Source organism: Pleuronectes platessa, chromosome 14 (genome assembly GCF_947347685.1).
Source record: "Pleuronectes platessa chromosome 14, fPlePla1.1, whole genome shotgun sequence".
In the NCBI taxonomy this organism is placed as follows: Eukaryota; Metazoa; Chordata; class Actinopteri; order Pleuronectiformes; family Pleuronectidae; genus Pleuronectes; species Pleuronectes platessa.
Window position 1 is genome coordinate 9,926,309 of NC_070639.1, and position 25,668 is coordinate 9,951,976.

Consider the following 25,668-nt stretch of genomic DNA (forward strand, 5'->3'; position numbering starts at 1 on the left):
GACTGTCAAACCCAGGCCTGACAGTCAAATCCAGTTCGGAGTGTCAAATCCAGTCCTGAGTGTCTAACCCAGTCCGTAGTGTCAAATCCAGTCCCGACTGTCAAACCCAGTCCGTAGTGTCAAATCCAGTCCTGATTGTCAAACCCAGTTCGGAGTGTCAAATCCAGTCCTGAGTGTCAAACCCAGTCCTGGGTGTCAAATCCAGTTCGGAGTGTCAAATCCAGTCCTGACTGTCAAACCCAGTCCGGAGTTTGTTGCTCTCTCTGGGTATCTCAAGTTTCACTCCGGCGCGTGCTCTGCCCTCTCTGCTTTGTGTTGTCAGGCAGAAATTCTGCACACACACACGCTCACACTCACAGCCACACAGCAGGCAGGGTGGCCCTGATACATACACACACACACACACACCCACACTCGCACTCCACCATCCACGACAACAGTCCGCTTCTCGTTCCGTCGTCTGTTCAAACCGCGGTCAGCCGTCGTCGGTCATCTCTGCCCCGGCGCTGCGACCATGTCGGCGGGAGTGGAGTCTGGATTCTCGAGTGAGGAGGTGCTGAACAGCCGCTTCCCTCTGCACCGGGCGTGCAGGGATGGAGATGTCGGCGCCTTGTGCTCCCTGCTTCAGTGCACCTCCAACCCGGCTGACCTCGGCGTGGAGGACAGCTTCTACGGCTGGACGCCCGTACACTGGGCCGCTCACTTCGGGAAGGTAGGTCGGGTTCTGGTCTTTGTTCTAATGAACGTCGCCGGGGAACGGTCCACAATGAGCGGAGGAGCTTTGCGACGTTGAGCCTGGTCTCGGCCATTTCCTGATGTTAACTGTTCGCTGATGAGACCAAGCAGCAGCCATGGTTTTCTGGAGGCAGACAATGGACCATCAACACGGGCACTTCGCTTTCACATTACAACAAGACAAAACACCGTGTTTTAGCCTCATAGGGCTACCTAGCTAAAATATTATTATGAGCGGGAAAATCCTAAACATGAACTAAATGGCCGTTAGATGAGACGTTAACAATGGAATTACAACGTCACGGGAAAAAACACTAGTTATCTTAAATATGCGAGTGAACTTAAAATTAACCTTAGGAGAGTTAAAAAAAACAAAACTAGTGAGAACAAAGATGGAGTAATTACTTTCATGTACGTGCGTGAGCTTTTTATAGAAAACATGGCGGACAAAAAAAGTCCTTTCCATCCTAACTTTCAACGCTAATAACACATTTGTAACGAACTGTTAATGGACCTCAGCTCAACACGCTCGGAGACTCGTAGTAAGATTAGTTTTACCCTGACTACTCCCTGGAAAAAGGGCAGGGCTATACTCTGCAGGAATTGGATCAATGCCTAAAGCAATATAAGACCGAGGCAGACACACTGAGTGTAATGTTGCATCTGTGCCTCTTAGAGAGACACTTTGCTTGACTTGTCTGTACCCGCCCAGTGGCACGTCTCCTTACATAACCATTAACGAGGATCCCTGCAAACATGCTGTTATGTGTCTGACTTCCCCATTCATTCAATCATTCATTCATTCTTCCCCTGTCTCCGCACAGCTGGAGTGTGTGATGCGTCTGGTTCAGGTGGGATGTGGCGTTAACTCAGTGACCTCCAGGTTTGCGCAGACGCCCACGCACATTGCTGCATTTGGGGGCCACCCTAAGTGCCTGTTATGGCTGCTGCAAGCTGGTGCAGACATTAACAGACAGGTAAGACATCAGGCGCACACTCAACACACGTTCTGCACACTGAGGAGCAGGTTTTAGACACGCATCAAACTCTTGGACTCGCTCCCAGTTGCTTGGGACGTTTTGCTAAACTTTCCAGGAAATGTCAGGCTGTGGGAGAGTGCAGCAAGATTATTGTCCAGAAAATTCACTTTGATTGAGTTATGTTTCTGACTTGAAACAGATGCAAAACTGGAAAAACAATGCAAATATCTCAGGATGAAAAGATTTGCTATACACGTAAGACGCAGGCGAAGATCTCAACTTGGGAGGCACCAAGCTTCAAGGGTTTTTGGTGATGCAGGCTGATGTTGATGTTTGAAGAAAAACATGGGATATCTGCAGCAAAATGTTTCCGTCATGTATGCACCACCCTCGGCTGAACGTTACGGACATTTTCCTATTGTTGTGGGTGAGCTTCACCCAGAAAATCTCTTAATTTCTGTAAGGAAAACCCTGGACAATGTCCTGACCCTATTATCTGGAGTTCACGTGTGACACGCCAGAGAATTTAATAGTTCAGGCTGCTGCTTTCAAAATCACTCAGCAAGTCAAGAAAGTTCACAGGAATTTCCCTTGTTGACATTTCCCAGAGAGACTCGTGTAAACATGATCTTTCTCATGGTTTTCTGACTAATCTGCGATGAAAACGTCAATAAACAGAACAAACTTTAACAATACATCACTTATACATTAAAAACGGAGCCAAATCTCGACTGTATACTGGCAGTGGCACAAATACTGGAGGGAAAAGAGCAGAGCTGTGTGAGAGGCTGAGCTCACGCTGATCCTATCAAAGAGGATCATTCTAACTCGAGGTCATGATCCTTAGCATGTATTGTTACTACTTGGTCCCCCACTTGACCTATATTCCGATTATGTGTGTCAGCTCGACTGCCCTTTGCCTGTGACGTCTTTGCCTCCTCATATATTTTCTTGCTCAGGCTCTGGGGGTGTATTTTATGCTGCGCTGCACCGCTGAGAGAAATCCGATTAGTAGGTCACAATGACATAACATGTTGTCGTCACTGAAACACATTGCTAGGGATTTGGCTTTGAATTTGCTCAGCATATGTGGAAACTCCTGGTGTAATTCTAGGATTTCCCTCTATTGGATTTATGATATTTTGAGCTGGCTGTTGGGACAGAGATGAGTGTGGGAGCACAAAGCACAGCCTATATTTCTTTGTGGTTGGATACAGCCTTCTTGGTTTGTGCTTTGTTCTCTCCCTCCCTTCCATCCCTCCCCTTCATCTGCACTAATGTGTAACTGTAAAAGTGCGTGGGTGGTGGTGGTGAAGTCTCTGAAAAGTTCCGCCTGTGTTACACCCTGTCATTGCTCATGATGTTTATTTTTTCAATGACTATGGAAACTGAAGAGGATTAAAAAAACTTCTTCATACTCATAGTCTTAATGTTTTTTGTGTGTAACTGCAGTCTTTTGTCGTCACTCAGGACTATGTGGGCGAGACGCCCATCCACAAGGCTGCTCGTGCGGGCAGTCTGGAGTGCATCAACGCTCTCTTGATTCAGGGAGCGAAAGCTGAGTAAGTCCAGCGATGGGTCCTTTACCCACATTTGTTTTTCTTCTGTACTGTCCAACTACTTAGTTAACACCTTTACAAGGGATCACCACCAAACTCAAATCAAGCAAGTAACAACATTTAAATAATGTACTTACATGCAGCTTCTATCTGTTGTTAATATGCCTGTGAATTACCTTTTACAGGAGTGAGCAAATTTGTACAGTGAAGAAGTTTAAATATATAAATAAACTTAATATCTTTGATGCCATGGCTGTCTCACTCACTCAGCCAGAAAGAAGCTGCTTTTATAAATGGTAAATTAACCATAAGTACATTTAAGCAGTATGCGATACATAATTTTAAGTGACACATTTTTTTAATAAGCATAATGTGCTTTTCTGTTGGTAAAATTTGACACTGGAAAAAGCCAAGAAACATTAACATTTAGTTTATTTTATTTTGCATAGCATTGTGTGAAATGCAAAGTTACATAGATGAAATGTTAAATTACGTATAGGGTGTGATAGAAACCAGTAATGGCTTATATGAAAACCACACCCTAATATAACGTATATATATATAATAAAAAATCTTCAGGTTGTAGATTCGTATAAAAGAGTAAATTGGACATGAAATAATATCCCATCTGTGTAAGTAATTAACTGATGGAAGTGCATTTCATTAAATAGTTGCTTTTGTGACATTTTGTTGCAGAACGGTAAACTGTTGATAAAAGGCAAAACAAACAGTGTTTATCGTTCAACCACTTCAGCTCAGAACAGTCTGATCTTAACATGTGTTGTTAAATAGTAAAAGAATTGATGGTGCTCCCTTGAAAATGTGATAGATTTAGTTAATCCTTGAAATTGTTGTTTATCATTGCAACAATTCACATTAAGTTGCCCTCTGTGTGTAATAATGTTAACAATCAAACTGAGTTCATAGAGAATGCTAAAGTTCCTTTTCATTTACTCATTAAACGCCTTTTGAATTTCCTTTGTAATCTGAGGAAGGGCTGTGTTATGATACAGTTTAATAATTAACTTGGCTCGGCGCCTTGGATCTTTACTGGCGCCTGTAAATTCAGCACGATTATTACTCAGACATGAGGACAACCTAGTGTAAAAGTTGATAAACTGTTTTTAGAATTGTAGATTATTGCATGATCGTTGTTAAATCTAGAGTGTGATTTTCTTTGTTTTGGTTATTGTCTTAAATAAAGTGCCTGACTAGATGACCAAATGCACATTGCCTCATTTTTTTATATAACCTTTTACCACCAGGAAGAAAAAGGGATATTTCTGTTGCACAAAATGAAACTGTATTTATTTCACATTGGACATAGCTTGAGATCTGCAAGATCAGCTAATTCTTACCCTTTTAAACAAGTACTCTAAGATAAATATAAGTAAATATGGACTTTGAGATAATAAGCAAAGATAAATTAGCAAAATTACTTTAAACAACCTAGATCATCTTGTTATCAGTGGTACATTTAGTTTGTGGATGAATAGTTTGCCTCAGTAGTAATTGTCAGCCACACCTTTTACAATTGGCAACTGCTTTTGTGCTTTGTCCAGATGGGAAAAGATTTTGCTACTGTTGGTGCATCTGAGGCATGAACAAAGGCATTAGAGACACGACTCGTCTTTCCTGTTTCCTAAATTTAGATCCAAGACCTGCAGGGAGATGAAACAAATATAGGGGATAATTATTATTCCCCAAAGGCCACACAAGTCAGTCAAGTCAATGAACTAAGCACTTCATTTTTACCCTCATCAGAATTAACTAATAAATAAACATTACATCTGTACTGCTTTATTACACTCAAGCATTGTTTAATTAATAAATTTGTCTTCGGTTTTGCCAGAATAAAAAGTGTTTTTTCAATGCAGTAATGATGAGATATTAAAAGATACAGCACATATAAAGATAGATATATATAAAAGTTCTAGAGGTTGATGAACCAGTTTTTCCTTCTCGCATTACTTGCAGTTTCATTTTTTACAACAAGCTTCATGCCTTTTCTTTCTGATCTCATTCAAGTAGAGAAAGTCAAAACAAGCAGGGTGATTACAGATGCCAAGTTTATTGTGAGTAGCTTTTGTTAGTTTTTGTGCCATCGTCAGCCAAATGGTCAATATGTTGTCAAAGACATCAGTCTTCCAGATAATGTCATTGAAAAAAACAAAACATGAATGGCTCTATGTCAGTATTGAGAGAAAAAGTATTTGCATTGGATGAAAGTAAATAAAATCGTAAAATAGTATAGTTTACCTCTGGTTACCTCTGGCAGTCAAGAAAGAATGCAACCAAAGCTAATGCACCTTTTAAAAGGTTGTTGAGACACGTATGATCTCTTCCTCATTGTTTCAGAGACCACATGTCCCACAGACGCTACACAGAAATCAAAGAATGCTAAATATATATGCTATGAATGAAGGATGAGCCTGAAGGCTGAGTCAGTCAAGTCAAACTTTAACAGGGTGATTTGCTTTATACTTCTAGTTTAAAAGTTTATTTCCCCCAGCATATGAACTCCCTGGTTGCTTTGACTTTTTCAAATTTACTGCAATGCTTTTTGCAGACATCTCTTTGTAATTACTTACAAAAAACTTTCTTATGGACATCATGTAATGTGCATTTGGTTATCAGCTGATGAGTGACATTTATGATAAAAATTATATGTGATTTTCTTTTCCCTGCAGATTACAGATACTGTATTTAGTTTAGTTTATCATTAAGTTTTTTTTGTTGTGACACAGAAATAGTGGAGCTGAACTGGTAAGGAAACTAAGAAACACGAGTGGGAATGAGGCTCATGACAAAACAATCTAACGACCTAGCTTAAAAATCTAATTGGTGTCAAAGGTCTGTTAATGATGTTGGATATCTAAAAAAAATAAAATTGTTTGCCTAATACATTTTTTATCAATATAATAAAAAAATTAATTAATATAGATTCAATTTGGAGACTCAATATTGTATTGCTTGTGTGCAAATTCAGGTTTTCATGGTTAAAAATACCATATTCAATGAAAAAAGTAAAGATGTTTTTTTTTTTAACTTTTTTATAATAAATTTACATTTAAATAAATCCTTAAAAAACTGTGAAGTTGATACAGCAATACTTTCACATAGGTCATAATCCTAAGTACAGGACCTGTACTTTCCTATATAGCATTGCAATTTTTTGTAGTTTTTAGTAATTTAGTAAGTAATTGATAATTGACTAATACGAGTTTACCTTTCCACCTTTTACAACTCATTTTAAATTGGCGTAACATTTCAGCAGAGCAACATAAGTATAATAATCTACTGTTTGTACTAGCTTCATTAATATCTTACATGTATATTTTTGTCCTGGCCAGTCAGTAAAACCTGGATCAGGTTTTGAAAGTGTCAATTTTAAAGTTGACATTAACATTTTACTGGAAACATAAGATCTTTGTCTCTGCCACTTCAAAAAATCTCTGACATGAAAAACGATGAACAATTTTTGGTGGAAACTGTTTTAATATCTAAAGCTACGAAAGAGCTAAGTCTCATTTTGCCAAATTCTTTATCTCTGCTTGTAATGTTAGTGAATGCCAGGTAAAAATCTTTCTGGCTTACACTGTGGCTGAGTCACAGACAAACAAATACAATATTTATTTGCTATCCAAAATGTCTGAGGAAATATGTCCATTTATAATTCTACAGCTATTAAATGTTAAATATTTGTTTTCTTTAATGAAACGTTAGCTTCAATCATATCAGTCATGTTTCAAATTGAAATCATATAACCTACATAACTTATGTCACCAAATAAAACTGGTATTACTATTTATATTGCTGCACACAGGTTTGAATTGCAGAATCAAAAAGTAGCGATATAAACTTAACGCAAGTAATATTTAAGTCCTTGTTATCACTTGAATTCTTCTGCTCATGGTTCAGCTCGTTGATTCCCTTTGTGAGGATTCTTGAGTATAGAGCTATCTCCTATACTCTGCCTTGTGCAACCACATGCCTGCTAGTATCTTCTGTTTCCTTGGAATTTGAGGAGGCTTTGCCACCGGGACTCCTCCGGTTCTTCTACGAATCATCAAAGTGGGTGGAAGAAAAGAAGAAGAAGCCAAGTCCAAGTTAGGAGAGATCAAACCATTTTGATTCATCTCTGATCTATAAGGCGGAACAACACGTCGCCCCTCTCTCGCCGTCTGCCTCTGCCACTGATTCAACGCACTCAGTTGGCCGAATATGTGTAGAAAGACTCACTGTGGATTCATTTTATTTTCCAACAGCACCTGATGGCTGACCGTAGGTTTGTTGAGATCAGGGATCTGATTCCTCATCTGGTGGGAAATTTTGAATGTATTTCATCATCTAAAGTATGAAGTACAGCTCTCGCCCTCAGATACTTTAAGACATCGAAATGAAATGTCAGCGACAGAATTGTTGAACATCTTTCAAAATGAATAAGTGGTGTCGTGGTTGGAGACTTTTTTCTTGAGTGGACCATTATCGTCATTTCCTATGGCCCAACCATCTTCTTGCACTCTTCCACTGCAGTGGCAACAATAGAAGAGTCTCCTCATCCCCATGCGATGCTCATCCTTCTCCTATTAAGTAGTGAGTCCAGCTTTTCATTGGGACAAGTATTTCACATCTGCATTATCTTTAGCTGGATGAGACTGGAACTCAACTTGTGGTCTTTCCCGGCCTTCATAAAGAAACTTGTATCATTTGCCCACTTCCTCTTATCTTTTCTTCATTTAGTCTTAGTGACACAAAATCCTCATGCTGGAAAATCAACGAAAGTCAACGTTTCTGGTTCTTCTGTCTAAACTAAATTAAAATAAAATCTTTAACAGACCTTAAAGGAATCTTTCCCTAAAACAGAGAAATCTTAAAATCCATTTGAGTCAAATGGGACAAAAATCAGCCTAACATTATCTTGTGATTTTAAATACAAAATCTAAGTCATCACTGTTATTTGAAAACAATATCTAATAATATAATATACATTTGAAAATAATATCTAAAAAAAAGCTCTAATAATTTTGTTTGCAACCATAGATCTCACTTCATAAGCCATCCTTGGGTTCATACAATTGTGGATATTAGAAACATGACCTATTTCTTGAACTCCACCAAATATCCACATTTGGTCACAACAGAACAAAAAGATTCTACGTATTTGTCATGAGCCTCAGAGTGTAAAGGTGGCGCTCTAGAGAGCTAGCAGCAGGTAGGACAGTGAATAGAGGCTGCTGGTGATGAGAGTAGTGCAGAGACAGAGGCTCAGGGCAGCTGAGTGAGATGGGTTAGATTTGCATAGCAGCATGAACTGATCTATTAACTGTTTAATGCTAACACTCATCCTGTTGCAATGGTTATTCACTGTCATTTCACTGTACCAAGTATTTTTTACTTTCTACTTAGAAATGTTTTGTTTTGTATGTCACAGTATTTATTAACCCTATACAGTATCATAGTCTGTTTGCACATCTAATCTTTGTCACCTTGACAATAATTCACGAAAAAAGTTTTCTACACTGTTAACAGAAACAGAACCGTACGTCTTAATGTTTTGCAGCCATTGAATTGGAAATGACTTGGTTTTTTCAAGTAATCCTAGAAAGGGGGAGAATAGACACTGCTGAGTCTGCCCCGTTCCCTGGGATAGCCGCACTGTTGTGGCATTGAGTGTTCTCACTATCGCTTCCTATCTACACACTGGCAAACTGTTGAGGTATTTCTTGCGGTGATTGGTTTTAATGCTAGGTTTTTTTATGAATCAAAACTGAAGTTTTAGACCTGCATGCTTTGCTTATTATTCATAATTGTTCCTGTATCTAGTCTTTTTTTATTTTTGTTTTTACTTTATGATTTCTTTTTTATTTTGTGAACTAACCATAGGAGCCCTTTATATGGACAGGTTTAATCACGTGAGTCCCATATCAACATGTAGCATGATAATAGGCTGCCTCTGGAAGGTTAGACGATAGTTAGAGAAGATACATAATGTGTGCATAGGGAGGAAAAGCAAAGCATATCAGGCATTTACAAAGAATTAACGCTTCCTTTATACATTCAAACGTTAAATCTGGATTAAATGGTGTTATTCACAGTTATCCATATTATTGGATCAATTCATACCGTAGATGTCAGGTCTCACTAAAGGAATATGTAATGTAATTATTGCCATTACTTTTTTTTGTAGTTATCATAAAGAGATGGGTGCATCTCAATTATGCAACGGTCTTCTAGTTATTAAAGCTAAAAGACTGCAAGAGAAAAGTGAATTGGGAAGAGAGAAATTAACAAAATAATATTGGAATTTAAGGTGCAGATTAAAATGGAGATTATGGAGAAATTGGGGGATTTACAGAAGTAATGTACTGAGAGTGAAGAAAGATTTGCAACTGTGAGATCTGTAGGCATTAGTTTTTCCACAGATAATGATTTGTCAGGGATTTAAGGTGGTTCAGACACTCATGGACATTTTTAAATCTTAATTCAGATTGTCCAGTTTGTCTCTCTGGAGTCCAAAATGTTGGAAACCATTATGACTGCAATGAGTCTGAGTTTCTACAATGGCTAATTAGTCACTTTAGGTGACATATTTTATTTACTAAAATGGAGGAATGGGGGCTTCAATTGCCATTTTCAATATAAAATTACTAAGTGTTGCAAAATGATGAGATTAAATATAAGTGACAGCAATGGGAAGGTTGTGGTGGGCTTCGTTCCGAGGTCAACACATGTTGATGCTGCTTGTTTTACCACTGTAATTCCTGTGGACAACATGCACAACAATCCTCATTTAACAAAGAAATTATTATAAGTAATGTATCCGCTCAAATAATAATAAAATACTGAAGCAAATCTTTTTTAAGCAAACTCTTTTTTGCTTATGATAATGTTTTTATTTATTAATGCCTTAATTGAGCGAGAAATTTGTGTTGCTAAGTTGTTGAACTGACCAAAGATAAAAAAAAGTAGCTGATATAATTTTAAAAGGAGAATTTCTATTCCTTGAAGTGAGACCAATTCATCTACCTTATTACAAACTGGTTCACCGGTATAAATGTAATTTCCTGGAAAAAACAATCCCTTGGAAGCGTTAATTTTGAAGGGGACGGGTAATGTGCAACAAGTTATTGTGTGATTATCTTTTAACTTTTGTTCCTTTTCATTTAAATCTTCAATTCTTTATGAAATGTTTTTCATGTGCACTAGTTTTTGAAATGTTTCCTTTATGCACAATTGTTTAGAGAAAAAACTGCAGAGAAAGAACTAAATCTCAGCAAAATGAATGATCGAACAGCAACAGTGCATCTGAACAGAACTGTCTCATTGTGTGGACGTCAATGTACATGGCTCCAGCAACTTAAAAGAAAATATTTCAATAAAATAGAACAGAATAATGCAGGGCCCACCAAGTATGGCAATTATTCACTGCAGGTTGGCCTTTTTATATTCAATAATTATTATGAAATATGGACAGGTTTAAAAAAAATAGTTTTTTTTTTAAGTAGAAGCTTGGACATGGGCCAGGAGTCCCACTTCTTCAACAAAGACCTGGCTGTTTGCTCTGAGAGCTCATTTTGCAGTGTGATGACCTGTAGGCTCACAACAAGCAAAGCATTGTTTTGTAACTGACCAATGGAAAGAGGTCTCATCATTAAGCTTAACAGGAATCTATTGGCTGTGGGATATTTTCCCTCTCAAACACCGACAAGCAGATTTTCCAACAACGACAACAAAGTTGTTTTTATCCAGCACTTTATTTACTAAATAGCTACAGTAATAATATATAAATTAATAAGATTATTCTTATGTAGGTTTAGTTGCATTGATATGATAGTAATTGGTTTTATTATCCAGTGGAGTTCCTTCCATACTGTTGTAACAAGTACAGGCCTGAACATTGAAAACCGATGACACTGCATTGTTCGCTCATTCATTATTGCACAAAATCCACCTATTCCTGCTGCAACTGGATACGATTAACACAACTGTGTCTGCACAGCCTCTAATTAGAGTTATGGATGCCTCTAACAGTTGCGCAACGTCTCTTATCATTTCATTGTCTTCATTTATCTTGAATCAAGATGAAGACTGTGTCTTGGGAGTTGCATCTTCTTTGGAGACACATCTGGATTCCTGATGCTTGAAGTTTTCAGTCAGTGCTTTCTTCATGCTGTATAATTACCACAAACTCTGTGGTGCTTCTTCTGAAGATATAAGTGTGTTTCATGCTGGCTTCCTTCGGATCAAGAACATCTGGATCTTGTACTTGTTTAGAAGAGTTCAAAAATCTTGCCGTGCTGTGTCGCGTCACTCTTTCACAGATACATGTTATATTGGAGTGTAACCCTTTCATCCAATGTCTTTGTACACATCGTACAGTCATATGCACAAGTGATCTTGCTCTCTTTGTGCAGTACAAATTTGGTGAATGTCAAAACCATAACCTGGAACTTCGATGCAGAAACTCTTTAACAGTATCACTGTTGGAAATCTGAGAGGACCGTGAACTTCAACTCCAAATCCTTAATGGTCTTGTCTTTCTTGATCTCTTTACATCACCTAGAGAATCGATCTTCTTTGGATGAAATCATCCTCTCCATGTTGTTGTGTCAGGTTAAAATTAACAGGTGCACCTACAGATGTCTTAGTCATGTCCTTTTGCAGCAGACGACTCCCCAATCATTTGGAAAGAGTAGTTCTTTGGAAGATCCAAATGATCCAAAAGGGATCAGTCGTCATCTCTCACGAAGATGACGAAGAGGATGTGAGGTGGTAGAGCAGCACAGGCTATTTCTATACATCTGTATGTCTGTTCATTTGTGAATGTTTGTTTTATGAGTCTGTGTGTCTGTGTGTGTGATTGGATGTGTCTTGTTTTGTTTGTTTTTGATTTGTGTGAATCAAACGTACGGTGGGAGATTCTAACACTCCCTCTTCCCGTTGTGCAGTGTGAGGAATGCCAGTGGGCTGACCGCTGCCGACCTGGCCCACGCCCAGGGATTCCAGGAGTGTGCGGAGATTCTCTCCAATGCCCAGAACTTCCAACAAAATATGGTTCTGTCCCATAACGGGACTATTCTGAACGGCATGAGCCAGAATGGTGGCCACGTCCAGGGCCGCAGCTTCTTGAACGGCGTCCCCAACAGAAAGAGGTCATTCGATGGCATGGAAGCAAACCCAGGGAAGAAGGCAAGACCTAACGGTGGGTCACTAAGCCAATCAAATGTCTGTTTAGTTAATTTTCGAATTTCATGTCTTTGAAAGCAGAATAATATAAGTATGTTGATGCTTAAACATGTACCAAGTTTGGTTTAAAATTTATTTTTATGCAGCCTTTATGTAGACTTAAAAGTAAATTAGTGGTATGAGAGTACGCAACTCCGCTTAACACAGTCCAGGTAAACAACGATTGTTCTATTATCGTTGTACTCTCTTTACGCTCTCTAAATAAGTAATACTTATTTTAGGATTAGAAATTGACTGTAAAGTGCAGTAAAGTAAGAAAATGGATGCAGGAAGGTCTATAGTTGAATTTAAAGCCGCTGTGACCTACCTTTCAGCAGACTTGCTTTGATTTTTTTTTTAATTTTTCAAGAAGTGAAGTCCTTTTCAAATATGTAACATAGGTTTATTTTATACTTTTCTTTCTCTTAGGTATGAGCATGCCACCAGAGATGCTGAATGGGAGCGGGCCACTGGGTGGTGCTGGAGAGACCCAGATGGAGAGCGTGAGCATGGAGCTGATGGCAACTGTAACCTCAGGTGGGCCGGGACCCTTTGCTTTTGGGCTAAATGGGTTTGCACCTCTAGGGCCGGGGCCCATGGATCAGTGTGAGGGCCAGAGGGGACTGGACATGATGAGCCACGCAACTAAAGAGCTGGAGGTCATCACCGTGGCACCAATGCAGACCCCGTGTCGCTGCACCAACTCCTACGCCTACCTGTAGAGGGCATGTGTGTCCATTCACACATTCTAATGCTCCTGAGAGTTCAGGGTGGCTTTTTGGTTTCGCTTAGCATTTCTTTCTATTATACATGAAAAACGGAAAATATTTGGTGTTAAACTACATTTGAAAGATGTATAGCTATCTGTGCTGTATTTTCTACTTCTCTGTGTAACTGATTATACTTGGATCGTTAAAGGTATTAAGATTTCTTTGTTTTACGGTTTATCTATCCAGTTATACAGATAATTGTGTGATCATTCTTTTTTAGATTTAGAATAAAAACTTTTTTTTGCACAATTACATCCTAGATATTACAGTGATTTGCATTCCCTCGACACTACAGAAAGAATAAGTCTTTGTTGTTGCTTCTCAAATTGTGCAATGTTCCATTGCAGTGTAGGAAAAGGGGCTAAATAATGGGTCAACTAAAGATGTTGTCATGGGCCTTGTGCTGAAAAGTTTTTTTCAGCAGCATTTCTCATGTCAAAGGTTAGAAAAAGATAAGTTTCCGTACAGTTCTGTTAAGAGAGATGGCCACAAAAGAGCTCCATTAATACTCACATAAAATCGAATTCCTAAATGTTGCGTGGAAGGTTGACTCTTCCTTTTCCCCCTGCTGAGTTTAATTGCTCTAATACTCTTGATTTGCAAAGAACGTTTTGATTGAATACATTTACATGAACAACAATGTGTGCCTCTGCACTCTTTTAATGTACACTGGGGATCGTCTCCTGATGTAAACTGCCACCATGTATTAGCTGATGCCGTTTTATATTCCAGAATTACCTTATGCCAAAGCATATCCCAACATGAATGTAGCCTGTAAATTTTAAATTATTCACTGTGCAGCTTTTTTTTTTTGTAGTTTGTCGATGTCATGTACTAAGAGATTGTCGTCCATTCATCCTGTGCTTTATCGATCCTAAAGAGTGGTGTAAGTTTACTGTGTGCGTTTTAGCAACGTTTTTTTTAAGGAGCTAGCAGGGCTTGCACATGTGTTATATTATACGTATGTTATATAATATTAATGATAATACCCAGTCTGATTTTGAAACAGATTTTTGGCCATTTTACAATCAGTAGTTGCGATTTAATAGTTCTGCTCAAGAAGAAAATTTGCATGGATTTCTAAACTTTGCAAAAAGCCTTATTTCTTGAGATGTATAGAACAGTTAGAACAGTTAATTACTGTATGTTATTTTCAACTTTTATAGCGAGGGAATTTCTTTCTGTATTTTGTAGTAATTCTCAACGTTCAAGGTGGTGTCTGATTATTTTTTGTTTAACGTGACAGGTTTGAGTGTATAGTTGAATTCGCTTGGAGCATTCAGTGCTTAGTGATGTGCAGGTTAAGCTTTGTACTTGATTGTAGGAAATTATTAAATGTTGATCAATTTTATAAATGTGACTGTGGTCGGCCTTTTGTTTTCTTGATGTGTTCTCATGCATCTGTAAAACCCAGACCTGTTGGCATTTTTAGTAATTTTTCTAATTAATGTAAAGGAATAATTATAAACATGAAAATAATGTGTTTTAATATAAATCCCCTTGCTTGGTTGTTGAAGATTTTCTTAACTGAAATATTTTTGTGGATAAAGCACTAGGTCCCTGTTTCATATAGTACTAACTGTACGCTGAAGCACCCAAAGATAAGAATATGACCTATTTAGAACTAGTTCTCGGATCAATAGTTATACGACTTTACACTCTGCAGTGATTTCAGTTCCTTTAATTGATTAATATGTAACTATTGCTGTAACAAGTGAATTTCCCCATTGTGTGGATAAATAAAGAAATCTAATCTAATCTAAAACTTCTAGTGTGTTGAAATCTGGCCACAAATGGACCTTTATAGTTGTGCAAAACAAAATCAATCCACTAGTATCTTTTTGCTGCTCCTGCTCCAAAATTGTCTTTACAGAAGCAGGAATATGGTCACAAGCTAATTATCTGTGCCTTTTGACAATTTGTCTCATTTTCAGTGGCAGGTGAAGGACCCTGCAAGGATCTTTGCTCAAACGGTCACAATGAACCGCAGACTCCTTTCGGATTCGACGTGGCAGCAGCGATCCTCTACGGTGACTCGCCCGAGATCAACAGCTCCGCAGGCAGCCTGGTGGAGCACCTGAAGTCAGTTAAAGTACAGCAGCTGTATGACCAAGTCTTCTTCAGCACCATGCTCCTGCACCCGGGATCATAAAGAACAAAGGAGCTAGCTGGCTGTCCTTTTGTTGCTTGAATGTCATGTCAGCTTAAACAAGAATTAATTTGCCTTAAAAGCCAGAGTGGTCCAATTATTAATTGATCCATTTATTTGTTGTTGTTGTAAAGGGCAGGCCCGTTGTGCAATGATCTGAAATGTGTAAGTGATGAGGTTGATTAGCAAGTGGATTTTTGTTTTCGAAGTTTTTAAAAGTTGAATTAAACTGTAAATAGCCATGTTCTGATTTACACTAAAGTTGCTATCTAAACCACTGCCAGGTCTCCTTATTCGGCCTCAACTAGAAGTGGGGTGATTCCTCTCTTGGTAACAGAAACAAATGCATCCCATGTTACTCATTGATAATAAAAACTGTTTAAAAAAATTAAAAAACGTCCTCATTCTTCATTTCATCTATGACTCTTATATTTTATCTAGCCAGTGATCAATTCTAGGGCAGAGTTGTTTGTCTCCTTCAGGTCTGTATTTAAATGGGACCCAGTGGGTGGACGTGGTGCATCAGTCTTGCCACTGGGTAACGAGCATTGGTGTTGATTCCCCCCACTTTTGTAGATTGTCCCCGGTTTTGCCTACTATCGCCCTTGCTCTGTGTCGTGTTGCCCAGTCCCTTCTGCTGAGGGTAGTCTACTGGAGTGGATATTCAATTTCATATGTGGGGCAGTCAGAACTATGGACTGCTTGTTTTTTCAACCGCTCCATATGTACAGGTAACTTCAAGGGATAGTTCGCCGAACAATGAAGGATGTGTTTGAGTCCACAAAACATGCACTTTTGGAGATTCAGGAGTAAACAGGGTTGCAGCCAAATCCAATAAGATTGTAAATGGTGATCACTTCTTAAAGCGTAGAAAAACAACAGAAAATGCCTCCAAGCCCAGACATTCATATTCAATACACCATGTTTTTAGCCCAAATGTCGTCTGATGTCACTTGGATGACACCACAGGAGCAGCATGGATGCATTTTATGTTTTCTTTCTGTTGTTTATTTACGTTTGAAGAGGTGGTCACCATTTACTTGAACTGGATTGGATTTACCTGAAACGCTGTTCTCTGTTTCTATCTCTATCTATAATATACATATACCTCTATGTATGTTATTGGCCGCGTAGGAAAGAAAACAGGTATGTTCTCTCACTGGGCTCCACTGGTTTCCACACTGGTGTGTCTCGCAGCCTGTTTGTCTCCAGTGCTCTGACCAGACCCCCCCTCTGCAGCCTCACGTGTCGGGGCACAGCTGCTGTGGCTGAACCCAGCTGTCAATCAACTATCACCGGGTTCGACCTTCATCTCTGCGCTGCTGCACAAACACCACGTCACTATGTCCACGCCCCGCGACACACGAAGCCCTCAACCGGGAGGGGGAAGGAGGGGATACTGGAAATTACAAAAACAATATAATACATTCATTTGTATCTTTCTTGTCCGTGATTTAATACTTTTTTCCAATATGTTTTCGCAGCGGAACTATGAGCATGCGCTGGTAGTCCTTTATGTATTTTTTGTGAAACGTGGAACTTCTGTACCTCCCCCCTTCTCTCATGATATGGTATGGTCCGGTAAACCTAGCTGGGCTAACCAGAGATTCAGGATAATCCAGAGAAACAGTTTGGCCGCAGAGGAAGAATCGAAAACAAACAAATAACACGTAATTCCTTTAAAAAAGACAAACCGCCGACGGACCGGTGTTGTCACCACATTTATTCACAAGTTAAACCATGTCCACCCCGGCCAGAAGGAGACTTATGAGAGATTTCAAACGGTGAGTCGATGCTGAGAAATTACGCCGATGTTGTTCCTCTAGCTATGATTGGCCCAAAAAAAAAGAAGAACACAGCTAGCATTAGCTTAGCTCGGCATAGCTAGCCAGTATGTATGTTGTTTTAACTTTGAGTTGTCAAATTCTCCGGACCCCACAACAAACCACACTCTTAGCGTGAACAACGCGTAGTTATCGTGTTTGTTTTCACGAACCTGAAACCTTTAGGTGAAACAGCGTTAATCTGCGAGAAGCGCTTCGCCCGAAGCTAGAGGCTAAGGTTGCTAACAGGAAGGTAGTAGCCACTGTTTACGACTGCTTCACACCAGCTTGTGTTTGAATGTCCGTGACGATTGACCGATCGGCCACATTATCCCTGGTCAGGACACAGTTAATTACACTTCTCTCATGTTAACGTAACACAACATCACTCTTTGATGGTGATAGATGCGAACCAGCATCGAAGTTGGCTAGAAATTTGAAATTCACACGGTCTTCACTCATGTTATTCAGTCAAAGTTTGGTAGGTGTAAGTTACTATGGGCGGATTTATTCTTAAACAAAGACGAATATCACAAAGTAGTATCGTTATATCTTATATGAACCAATTGTGTTGACTGTGAGAAATACATTTCCACCATAGAAGCATTAAATACTGCACCATATGGTGTTTTTATTACCACATATCTTCTGAGTTCAGCATCAAATACACTTTGGCCTTTAAAGAGGAAGTTAGCTTTTTACTAAAAAATCAAACCACAGTGTGTCTCTATGAGGAAATACATTTCATTATATCTAAATGTAGATTAGCCTGATTACTTTGAGGTGTTTTTACTTCGTTATTGTCAGATTCCATAGTAGTTTGGCTGGACTCTTACCTGCAGGTATTTGGATAGCAGCCATTTACTGTAGACAAGACCTCGTCATGTGGGAAATGATTGTTATTTAGAACAGAACTAAAAAAGAGACAAGTGACAGTCATGAGTACGCAGATAGGCTTTTACAGTGTTTTGCAAAGGGTTTAGGGATGCAAGTTATAATAACATAAATGTACAGCACATCTCCAATCATAAAACTATAAAGATATTAGGTCATAGATAATTAGAATATTTAATCTGAAAAATGGCATAACCAAGGACTGTTTTAAATATGAAATTTGGATGTAAAATAAATAAGCATATTCGGTCTGAAGGAATCTAGTTTATCATAATTAAACTAAGAGCTCCTGTGATAATGGTTTGTTTTTTGTTATGAAGATTACAAGAGGATCCTCCAGCTGGTGTTAGTGGTGCTCCATCTGAAAACAACATCATGGCGTGGAATGCAGTCATTTTTGGGTAAGTTATTGAAACACAGCCTTAATGATCAGTTCAGTTTAATCATAATGTTTAATTACTTATGCAAATCAAACAAGTGTGTGTGACACATTTAATTAATGTGTTTATTTCCCCTCTATCCTCACAGCCCTGAAGGAACTCCCTTTGAGGATGGTGAGTAGTTCAATGTAGTTAGACATAGCTGGCTAATTTAAAATGATGAAGTGAGTGATACAGTGGGAGAAGTGAATATATTTCCTGGAACTTAAATTCCAGAGGCAGAGGCACAACTTTGAGGTTGTAATTTTTTGTTTAATGTGTACTTGTTTTTAAGTGGCACTCAACCCAAATCTAATTTAGTTTATCTCGTAAAAATCACCATAAAATTTGGATGATGGGAACAACATTTTGAATCCTCCGTGTCGCAGTCAAAGCTGGAGAAATATTGTTTTCGGGTTGTCCTTCCTTTAATCTCATTCTTGTGACAGTAGATTTTCATGAATGTCTCAAAGGAACAATTACTTTATTTACATCTTGGATTTGATCTGCCCAAAATGTTAGACTTTTTTCCTGATGTGTTTAAATACGTGTCTCATAATCTTTTGAGTGAATTAAACAAAGAAAAAGTAAATGTTCTAATAACTTCTGAAAAGTGGTGTTGGTTATTGTTAGTGTAAAGTGAGCGCAGGCCAGCGGGGGAGTGAGGAAGAAGGACATGCAGCAGGGTGATGCATAGTGGAATATAGTATCAACCGAATAACCCACTTGAGCAAAATTAGGTTGGTTAAAAGCTATAAATGTTGGTTTCGATACATTTTTGGATTAATCTCCCAGCTCTACTTTGACTATATACCTTCTTCTTCTTAATGAAACATGGACATAAATTGTAACTCGACAGAGATCTACAATCAAACATCTGTAATTAAAGTTAAACCTTTAAAACAAAACTGTCGATGGGTTTTACTCAGGTTCGGACAAGTCCCTCCCCCGATACACCTTTTCTGCCTCGAAAGATTATTTTATTTCTCCTGAACCAAATAGACAAGTTTAATTGTTCATGTTTTCTTGTCTTTTGTCAATGTCGCAGGTACATTTAAACTAATTGTAGAGTTCACGGAAGAATACCCCAACAAACCCCCCACAGTACGATTTGTGTCGAAGATGTTTCATCCAAATGGTAAGAATATTCACTAATGGACTGACACATTCATGTTCTAGTGTTATTTGTGGGTAGTTTCCAACAGTTTTTATCCTCAGTCTATGCAGATGGAAGTATATGTTTGGACATCCTACAGAATCGTTGGAGTCCCACCTATGATGTTTCTTCTATTCTTACATCTATCCAGGTAAGAAGTGTCATTATGCCTTATTGCTGTTTTATAACCAAAAGTGAAGGAATACAAAGATGTTTTATACTTTTAAATAATGAGCTTTAAAAAGGATTCAAACCCTAATTGCTTGGGTGAGAATTCTGTGCTTGACCAATTCAAGCACTGTGACCTGCTTAGTATGCAGACGCTGTGGTTCTTCATAATGCCAAACTGATTTCTGTGAATGCCTTCATTGATAAAAAATACATTTGTTGCCAAAGAAGGACATGACAGTGAGATTTTACATTAGTTGCTAACACAAGATACATGTCCCTTGTGTTTGACGTACAAGTAAGAATAACAAATCACCTGGAAGAAACTTGAAAGCTTTTAGACTGTGATAGTGGTGCACTTCAGCCTCTAGTGGCCAGAATTTATACTACAGAAACACAATAATATATCTTGGCTCTTTTTCTCAAATGGAAAATCAGAAAAATTTGCCGGGACAAAAGATTCTCGCAATTTCAGGGGAAATAAGAATGAAGAAAATTAATCTCCTGTTTCACAGCTGTAAAAACTTGCTCCCACTTGATAGAAAATACAAAATTAGCTTATTTACTCAACTTGAAATTGGGAAAACAAGATTTTCAAACTTATGCTCTTGTAAATACTGTATTTACGAATACATTGAGTATTTCAATTTGTTGATCATTTGTCTGACTAATGTTACTAGACATTCTTTTTTGTAACCATTAAGAATAATGGTGACCACCACACTTTCCTGTTTCAACTGTACAGGCGCTTCAGGATAGAAACTCATAATTTTACACATTTTAAATCTAGGAATTTGAGAGGCTGGTATTTTTCTTTTGTTTAATAAAAAAGAAGTATTGAACAGACTTTGTGACTGTACTATGGTTGTAGTAAAAATGGTGATATATTAAGCATTTGTTGAACATTTTTGGAAATAACCTTCACAGAGTTGAACTTTGAACAGAGATTCGATAGTCACAAAAGTCTGCTGTAAAATGTCACCAAAGAGCTGTTATGCTTAATGAACCTGAAAGCATGACTTGTGTGACAAACATGTTGATGCAAGTTTGGATGTTTGCTCCTGAAACACTCTCATTTTCAGTGTTTATCTTCTCATCCTCAGTCTCTGCTTGATGAACCAAATCCCAACAGTCCGGCCAACAGCCAGGCAGCTCAGCTCTACCAAGAGAACAAGCGGGAGTACGAGAAGCGTGTGTCTGCCATTGTAGAACAAAGCTGGAGAGACAGTTGACCTGCCAATCCTGATAGCTGCTCTCTCCATTGTAAAGCTGTGTGTGCAACCATTTTTAGTGGAGTACCTCTTAATTTCTGGTCCCCTCCATCTCTGATTTAAAGCTTTTATGCACTTTACCTTCAACCTCCCTTCATAGAATGTTTTTGCGTTTTCTTCACCAGGAGGGATTTCTTTTTTTCTATTCTCTCCCCCTTTTCTAGTCCATCAGGGGAAATGTGCTGAATCTTGCCTTCATATTTTGTCAATATGGACATGTGAGCCTTTACCCAAAAATTCTGGTGTGTTCTAACATGCTGTAGTAACTTGTGACTAATTATGTGAAACATCTCAGAGGGTGTCATCAGTTGAGTGGTCTTTTGTTGTGCCCCTGATCTGTTTGTGTTCACAAGGCTCCAGTGTGATCCCCACCCCCCCCACCTTTCCTCGGGAGAACGAGCAGCCTGAGTGTTACGGACTATGACGAAATCAGACATCTTAATACCGTGTATTTTGCTGTGTTGTGAACTCTGTTACATGCATGACAGTAAGAGTGTATTCACGTTCCTGTTCAGTACTCATGTATATAAGGAAACCTGCAATTATGTACAGATTTTGCACTGGTTGTCTCCCATGTCATTTTTTTCAGCACTTGTAAATAAAAAGGCAATTTCATCCTTACTTGCTAACTTGTTTTATTTTTTTGCATTTAAATGTGACCCAAAAGAGTCCCAGTGCAGGGAGTAGTGAGTTTATCAGATTCACTTTATCCTGAGAAATGTGGAAGAGCGTGACATACTTATTTCTTTTGAAGTCTTTTATTGGTTGAGTATATATAATGGATTGGGGTAAGTGAAAACAAGGGGTTGGTTACAAACATGCAGTTGTACTGTACTGTGGCAATTCTTTACAGAATTTAGAGAGCAATCATGTTTCTCAGCTAGGCAGCAGCTACAAAAATAACTATGTACAAGACCCCTCTCGTCAATATTCAAACAGTGTTAACAGTAAATGGAAACCAAGACGAGACATCAAATAAAATTTAACGCAGCAGTGTTCGTAGGGTCGGGCAGAACGAGCTACCTGTTGTATGCCCTCTCCTTTTTGGCCCGTTCTAAGGCCTTGTCCATGGTCTTCTCATTCTCACCTCTACACTTAGGGCAGTACCACTTTCCCTTGGGCTTATGATGGAGCCCGACGCAGGAGAAGTGAAACCACTCAATGGGACATTCGTCGTTGTCACAACCAATCATTTCGCCGTAGGACACCTGCTCACACAGGCAGTATGTCGGCTCATCTGGATCAATGGGCAGGTCTGGAGGTGACACTTCTCTCTCAGACTTTCCTTTTGACCGTTTCTTCTTCTTGGAGGATGTTTTGGCGCGTTTTTCCCGAGACGCCCCCGCTCCCGCCTCTTCAGCGTGATCCACACCACTGTAGCTTTCGCGAGTTTCTCCATTTTTCTGGCGCCTCGAGCGCTTCCCTCCAGATTTGTCCACACTACCAGAGCTCGGTGTCACTTCCTCGCGCTTCTTGTCGAGGTGGCCGGGTTTGCCTGGCGTGATGGCGGCTGATGAAGTGGGCGTCATGGGTGCTGTAGTGGTTGTCATGACTGTTGCTGTGGGAACGTGGCTCTCGGGGACTTCTTGAGAGGAGACGAGAAGCTCAGAGTGCCAGTCGATTTGTCGTGTTCGGTTCTCAACCAACTCCACCTGAAACAAAGCACGGTGAGGTTTTACTGTGAATGTCTGTCTTTTGATTTTACACAACATAGCTTAATGCCTATGAATGTAAATTAGAAGGTTTATAGTTGGTCAATCCCAGTTTGAGGATAATACATTAACCAGTTCTTTGTGAGATAAAATGAAGTTAGAAGTTAAAATAAAATGAAAAATGTATATATTAATTGTAAGCATTTAACACAAATCTCATTTCAACTTCACAGAGGAGAAGGTTAAATACGAAATGTATTTCTGATACGTTTTTAGTGGGTATCTAACAGTGGATTCAGTGTTCACTATTCCCTAATAATGATTTTAAGTGAAATCCAAATGGGAAAAATACAAAACACAATACTATTCGAATAAAAAAAAAAAATATATCTCTGCTGAAGAAGAAGCTGTTGCTTACTCACCATCTGACCAGCAATCTGGATCTTTTCATCTCCGAGCTCTTGACTCCGGATCAGTGCCCTCTGAATCGATAACTGGAGCTTGCGCCTCTGAACTGAGTCGGATTCCCTGCGATACCGTTCGTAAGCATCATCGAGCTCCTTCAGAACATCTGCCAGGAAAGATGTGGGAGAAGGAATACTTGAGTTGAACTATTAGCATAAAAGGTAAAAACACGAATACGGCCCCTGTATCCTATTCCTTAACATAATGGATACTACTTGATTGACATTTAGGCTAAAAAACATGGTGTAAATGACTGTTTCGAGTGGAATTTGAATGTCAGGGCTTACAGACACTTGAAAGACACCACAGGAGGAGTAATGACGCATTTTATGTGGGGTTTTAACGTATTAGATTTGGCTGCAACACTGTTTACCCCTGAAACTCCAAAAGTGTTTTGTGGACTCAAACACTTCACCAGCCCGTCCAGCTGCATACTGGTGAGAAGATACTGAGTGACCTCCTTAAAACATCTATGTTTGAGGCTTTTTCTATGTTACAGTATAATATTTAGTATTTGGTGTACTGTGATCCACTGTGTGACTTCTTTACCTTGATACCTGGCATCGATCTCCTTCATGAGCGACACACTCCGTTGCAGGTCAAAGGGAAGCGATTCCACCAGGTCCAGATACTCCTCAACATAATTCACAACAACGTGGCCTGGGTCACCATTGGTCGGGTTCAACATTGCGAATCCCCAGGACTCTCGGACACATGCACCTGTTAATAAAACAGAAATGGTTATTAAAACGTGCGCTGTCGACGTAAAGTCCCTCTGCAAGCTTTTTCACAAATGTGTATTTTCTTTGCAACTTCAACTTAATTCCCTTGTATCAGATGTCTTCGAGACTTCATTTGTCATGAGTTCATACAGCAGCTGCTGGCAGAAGCACAGGCTCCCTCTAACCATGCTCAACAATACTTAGAAAGAAAACCATACAAGCTAAAATAAGGGGGGGGAAAAAGAATATAAAAACTAAAATAAATGAATGAACTAAAGTAATAAATATGCAATAAATTATAAACCAAAAATAGTAGAGTAGATAAATATAAAATAGAAGGTAGGTAATACATAAGATAGAATATAAGTAATACTGCGGTGCATCTCATGTTTTTGACAGGACTCTCACAGATGGTTTTGCAGTTATCTGAGATCAGTCTAGAACAAACGGTGTGTGGTGAAAATGTGAAGGTCTGAGAGAGCAAGTGTTCTGCAGTCAGCCATCCTGTGCATGTAATGGTAATAATAATCTACCGATAAAACAGAGTGCAAAGCTAGTTCGAGCAGAATTTAAATACACAGCAAGTGATGAATGAGCTCTGAGAAGGCAGCGAAGCTACTAGCTGCACAGTTAGCTAGCTACATTTCCCGGTTCGCTGTGGCGTTAACGCGGATGCGGATGAATCGCAACCCGACATGCTAACGTGAAGAGTCACCCAAACAGCCCGAGTGCTCAGCTTCACGTTCCCATCATTGAGAGACTGTATCAGCAGGGAGCTCCATTACTCATGATTACGGATGCTAACGGCGGCTAACTTAGCCCGTAGAGTTTACGCTAACGTCACGTAAACGCCAGCCAACTTTCTCCTCTCTGCGAGTTTGAGATTCAAACCTTGATTTACTATTTGAATCCAGTTGTGGTTTTGGAGGCCAACGTTAGCGAAGAGTTCACACAAGCAACACACAGATTTGACAAAGATTTACGAACACTCGCCTTTTAAAACGATGCCACAGCCGCTTCGTTCACACACAACGTAAACAACCACACACAACTTAAATCCAGACGCTAATGTTACACACACACACACACACACACAAAATGAGAGCATGATTCATTTTAAATACTGTAATGAGCTTTTAGACTCGTATCTCTACCATGTTTACTACAAAGTGACTGCTAGCCAAATTAGCGTATGCTAGCCGTTGACGTATAAAAACCCACCACTCTATTAAAAGCAACAAAAACAAACACTAAAACACGCCACACTCGTGTAGTTGGTGAAAAAAAAAACTCACGTAAGAACTCACCGGTTTGTCTTTAAGTGTTTTTTCCTGCAGCTTCTCCGCCGCTGACGTGATCACTGAACACTGCGTGATGCTCCTCTAGTTGCTGTTGCTAGCGCTAGCTCGTGTGTGTGTGTGTGTGTGTGTGTGTGTGTGATGCTAGCCCCAAAGTGGCTAATGTTAGCTGCTGGATAAAGTGCCTGAACAAATATCCATCACTGCCAATATAGACGGCTACAATAGATCAACGCTGAATGAATTCATGAAATAACAAATGTTCCTCCGGATCTCTGATAGTGAATTACAAACTGTTGTTTATAGGATCATTGTTGTTACAGAATTATCTCCGCTTTACCCCTAACGAGACTTCCCTCTGGTTTCATAGTGACAAGTG

The 25,668-nt window shown here is 39.2% G+C and overlaps 3 protein-coding genes across 3 annotated transcripts; 2 read left to right on the forward strand and 1 right to left on the reverse strand.

Annotated features, from left to right (window-relative positions):
- Positions 1-321: 321 nt before the first annotated feature.
- Positions 322-15,817, forward strand: ankrd10b (ankyrin repeat domain 10b). The gene is made up of 6 exons (XM_053439137.1): positions 322-712; positions 1,560-1,712; positions 3,186-3,277; positions 12,226-12,479; positions 12,932-13,039; positions 15,207-15,817. Exons 1-6 carry the CDS (start codon positions 515-517, stop codon positions 15,422-15,424), a joined length of 1,023 nt encoding a protein of 340 aa, XP_053295112.1. The 5' UTR covers positions 322-514; the 3' UTR covers positions 15,425-15,817.
- A 1,187-nt stretch (positions 15,818-17,004) lies between these two features.
- Positions 17,005-21,773, forward strand: ube2al (ubiquitin conjugating enzyme E2 A, like). The gene is made up of 6 exons (XM_053439927.1): positions 17,005-17,205; positions 18,459-18,539; positions 18,667-18,692; positions 19,606-19,695; positions 19,776-19,864; positions 20,985-21,773. The coding sequence occupies exons 1-6, from the start codon at positions 17,162-17,164 to the stop codon at positions 21,111-21,113; spliced, it is 459 nt and encodes a 152-aa protein (XP_053295902.1). The 5' UTR covers positions 17,005-17,161; the 3' UTR covers positions 21,114-21,773.
- Positions 21,771-25,653, reverse strand: ing1 (inhibitor of growth family, member 1). The gene is made up of 4 exons (XM_053439926.1): positions 25,299-25,653; positions 23,819-23,989; positions 23,227-23,375; positions 21,771-22,804 (listed from the first exon to the last, which is right to left on the reverse strand). Exons 2-4 carry the CDS (start codon positions 23,955-23,957, stop codon positions 22,172-22,174), a joined length of 921 nt encoding a protein of 306 aa, XP_053295901.1. The 5' UTR covers positions 23,958-23,989; positions 25,299-25,653; the 3' UTR covers positions 21,771-22,171.
- Positions 25,654-25,668: the final 15 nt, after the last annotated feature.

Bases quoted from the DNA above. Each gene is read 5' to 3' on its own strand.
- ankrd10b (XM_053439137.1), top strand. From the start codon at position 515: ATGTCGGCGGGAGTGGAGTCTGGATTCTCGAGTGAGGAGGTGCTGAAC. The intron at 713-1,559 runs GTAGGTCGGGTT...GTCTCCGCACAG, and splicing joins GGGCCGCTCACTTCGGGAAG to CTGGAGTGTGTGATGCGTCT. The intron at 3,278-12,225 runs GTAAGTCCAGCG...CCCGTTGTGCAG, and splicing joins ATTCAGGGAGCGAAAGCTGA to TGTGAGGAATGCCAGTGGGC.
- ube2al (XM_053439927.1), top strand. From the start codon at position 17,162: ATGTCCACCCCGGCCAGAAGGAGACTTATGAGAGATTTCAAACG. The intron at 19,696-19,775 runs GTAAGAATATTC...TTTTATCCTCAG, and splicing joins GAAGATGTTTCATCCAAATG to TCTATGCAGATGGAAGTATA. The intron at 19,865-20,984 runs GTAAGAAGTGTC...TCTCATCCTCAG, and splicing joins CTATTCTTACATCTATCCAG to TCTCTGCTTGATGAACCAAA.
- ing1 (XM_053439926.1), bottom strand. From the start codon at position 23,957: ATGTTGAACCCGACCAATGGTGACCCAGGCCACGTTGTTGTGAATTAT. The intron at 23,376-23,818 runs GTAAAGAAGTCA...CTTTCCTGGCAG, and splicing joins GATCGATGCCAGGTATCAAG to ATGTTCTGAAGGAGCTCGAT. The intron at 22,805-23,226 runs GTGAGTAAGCAA...GCTTTGTTTCAG, and splicing joins TCCAGATTGCTGGTCAGATG to GTGGAGTTGGTTGAGAACCG.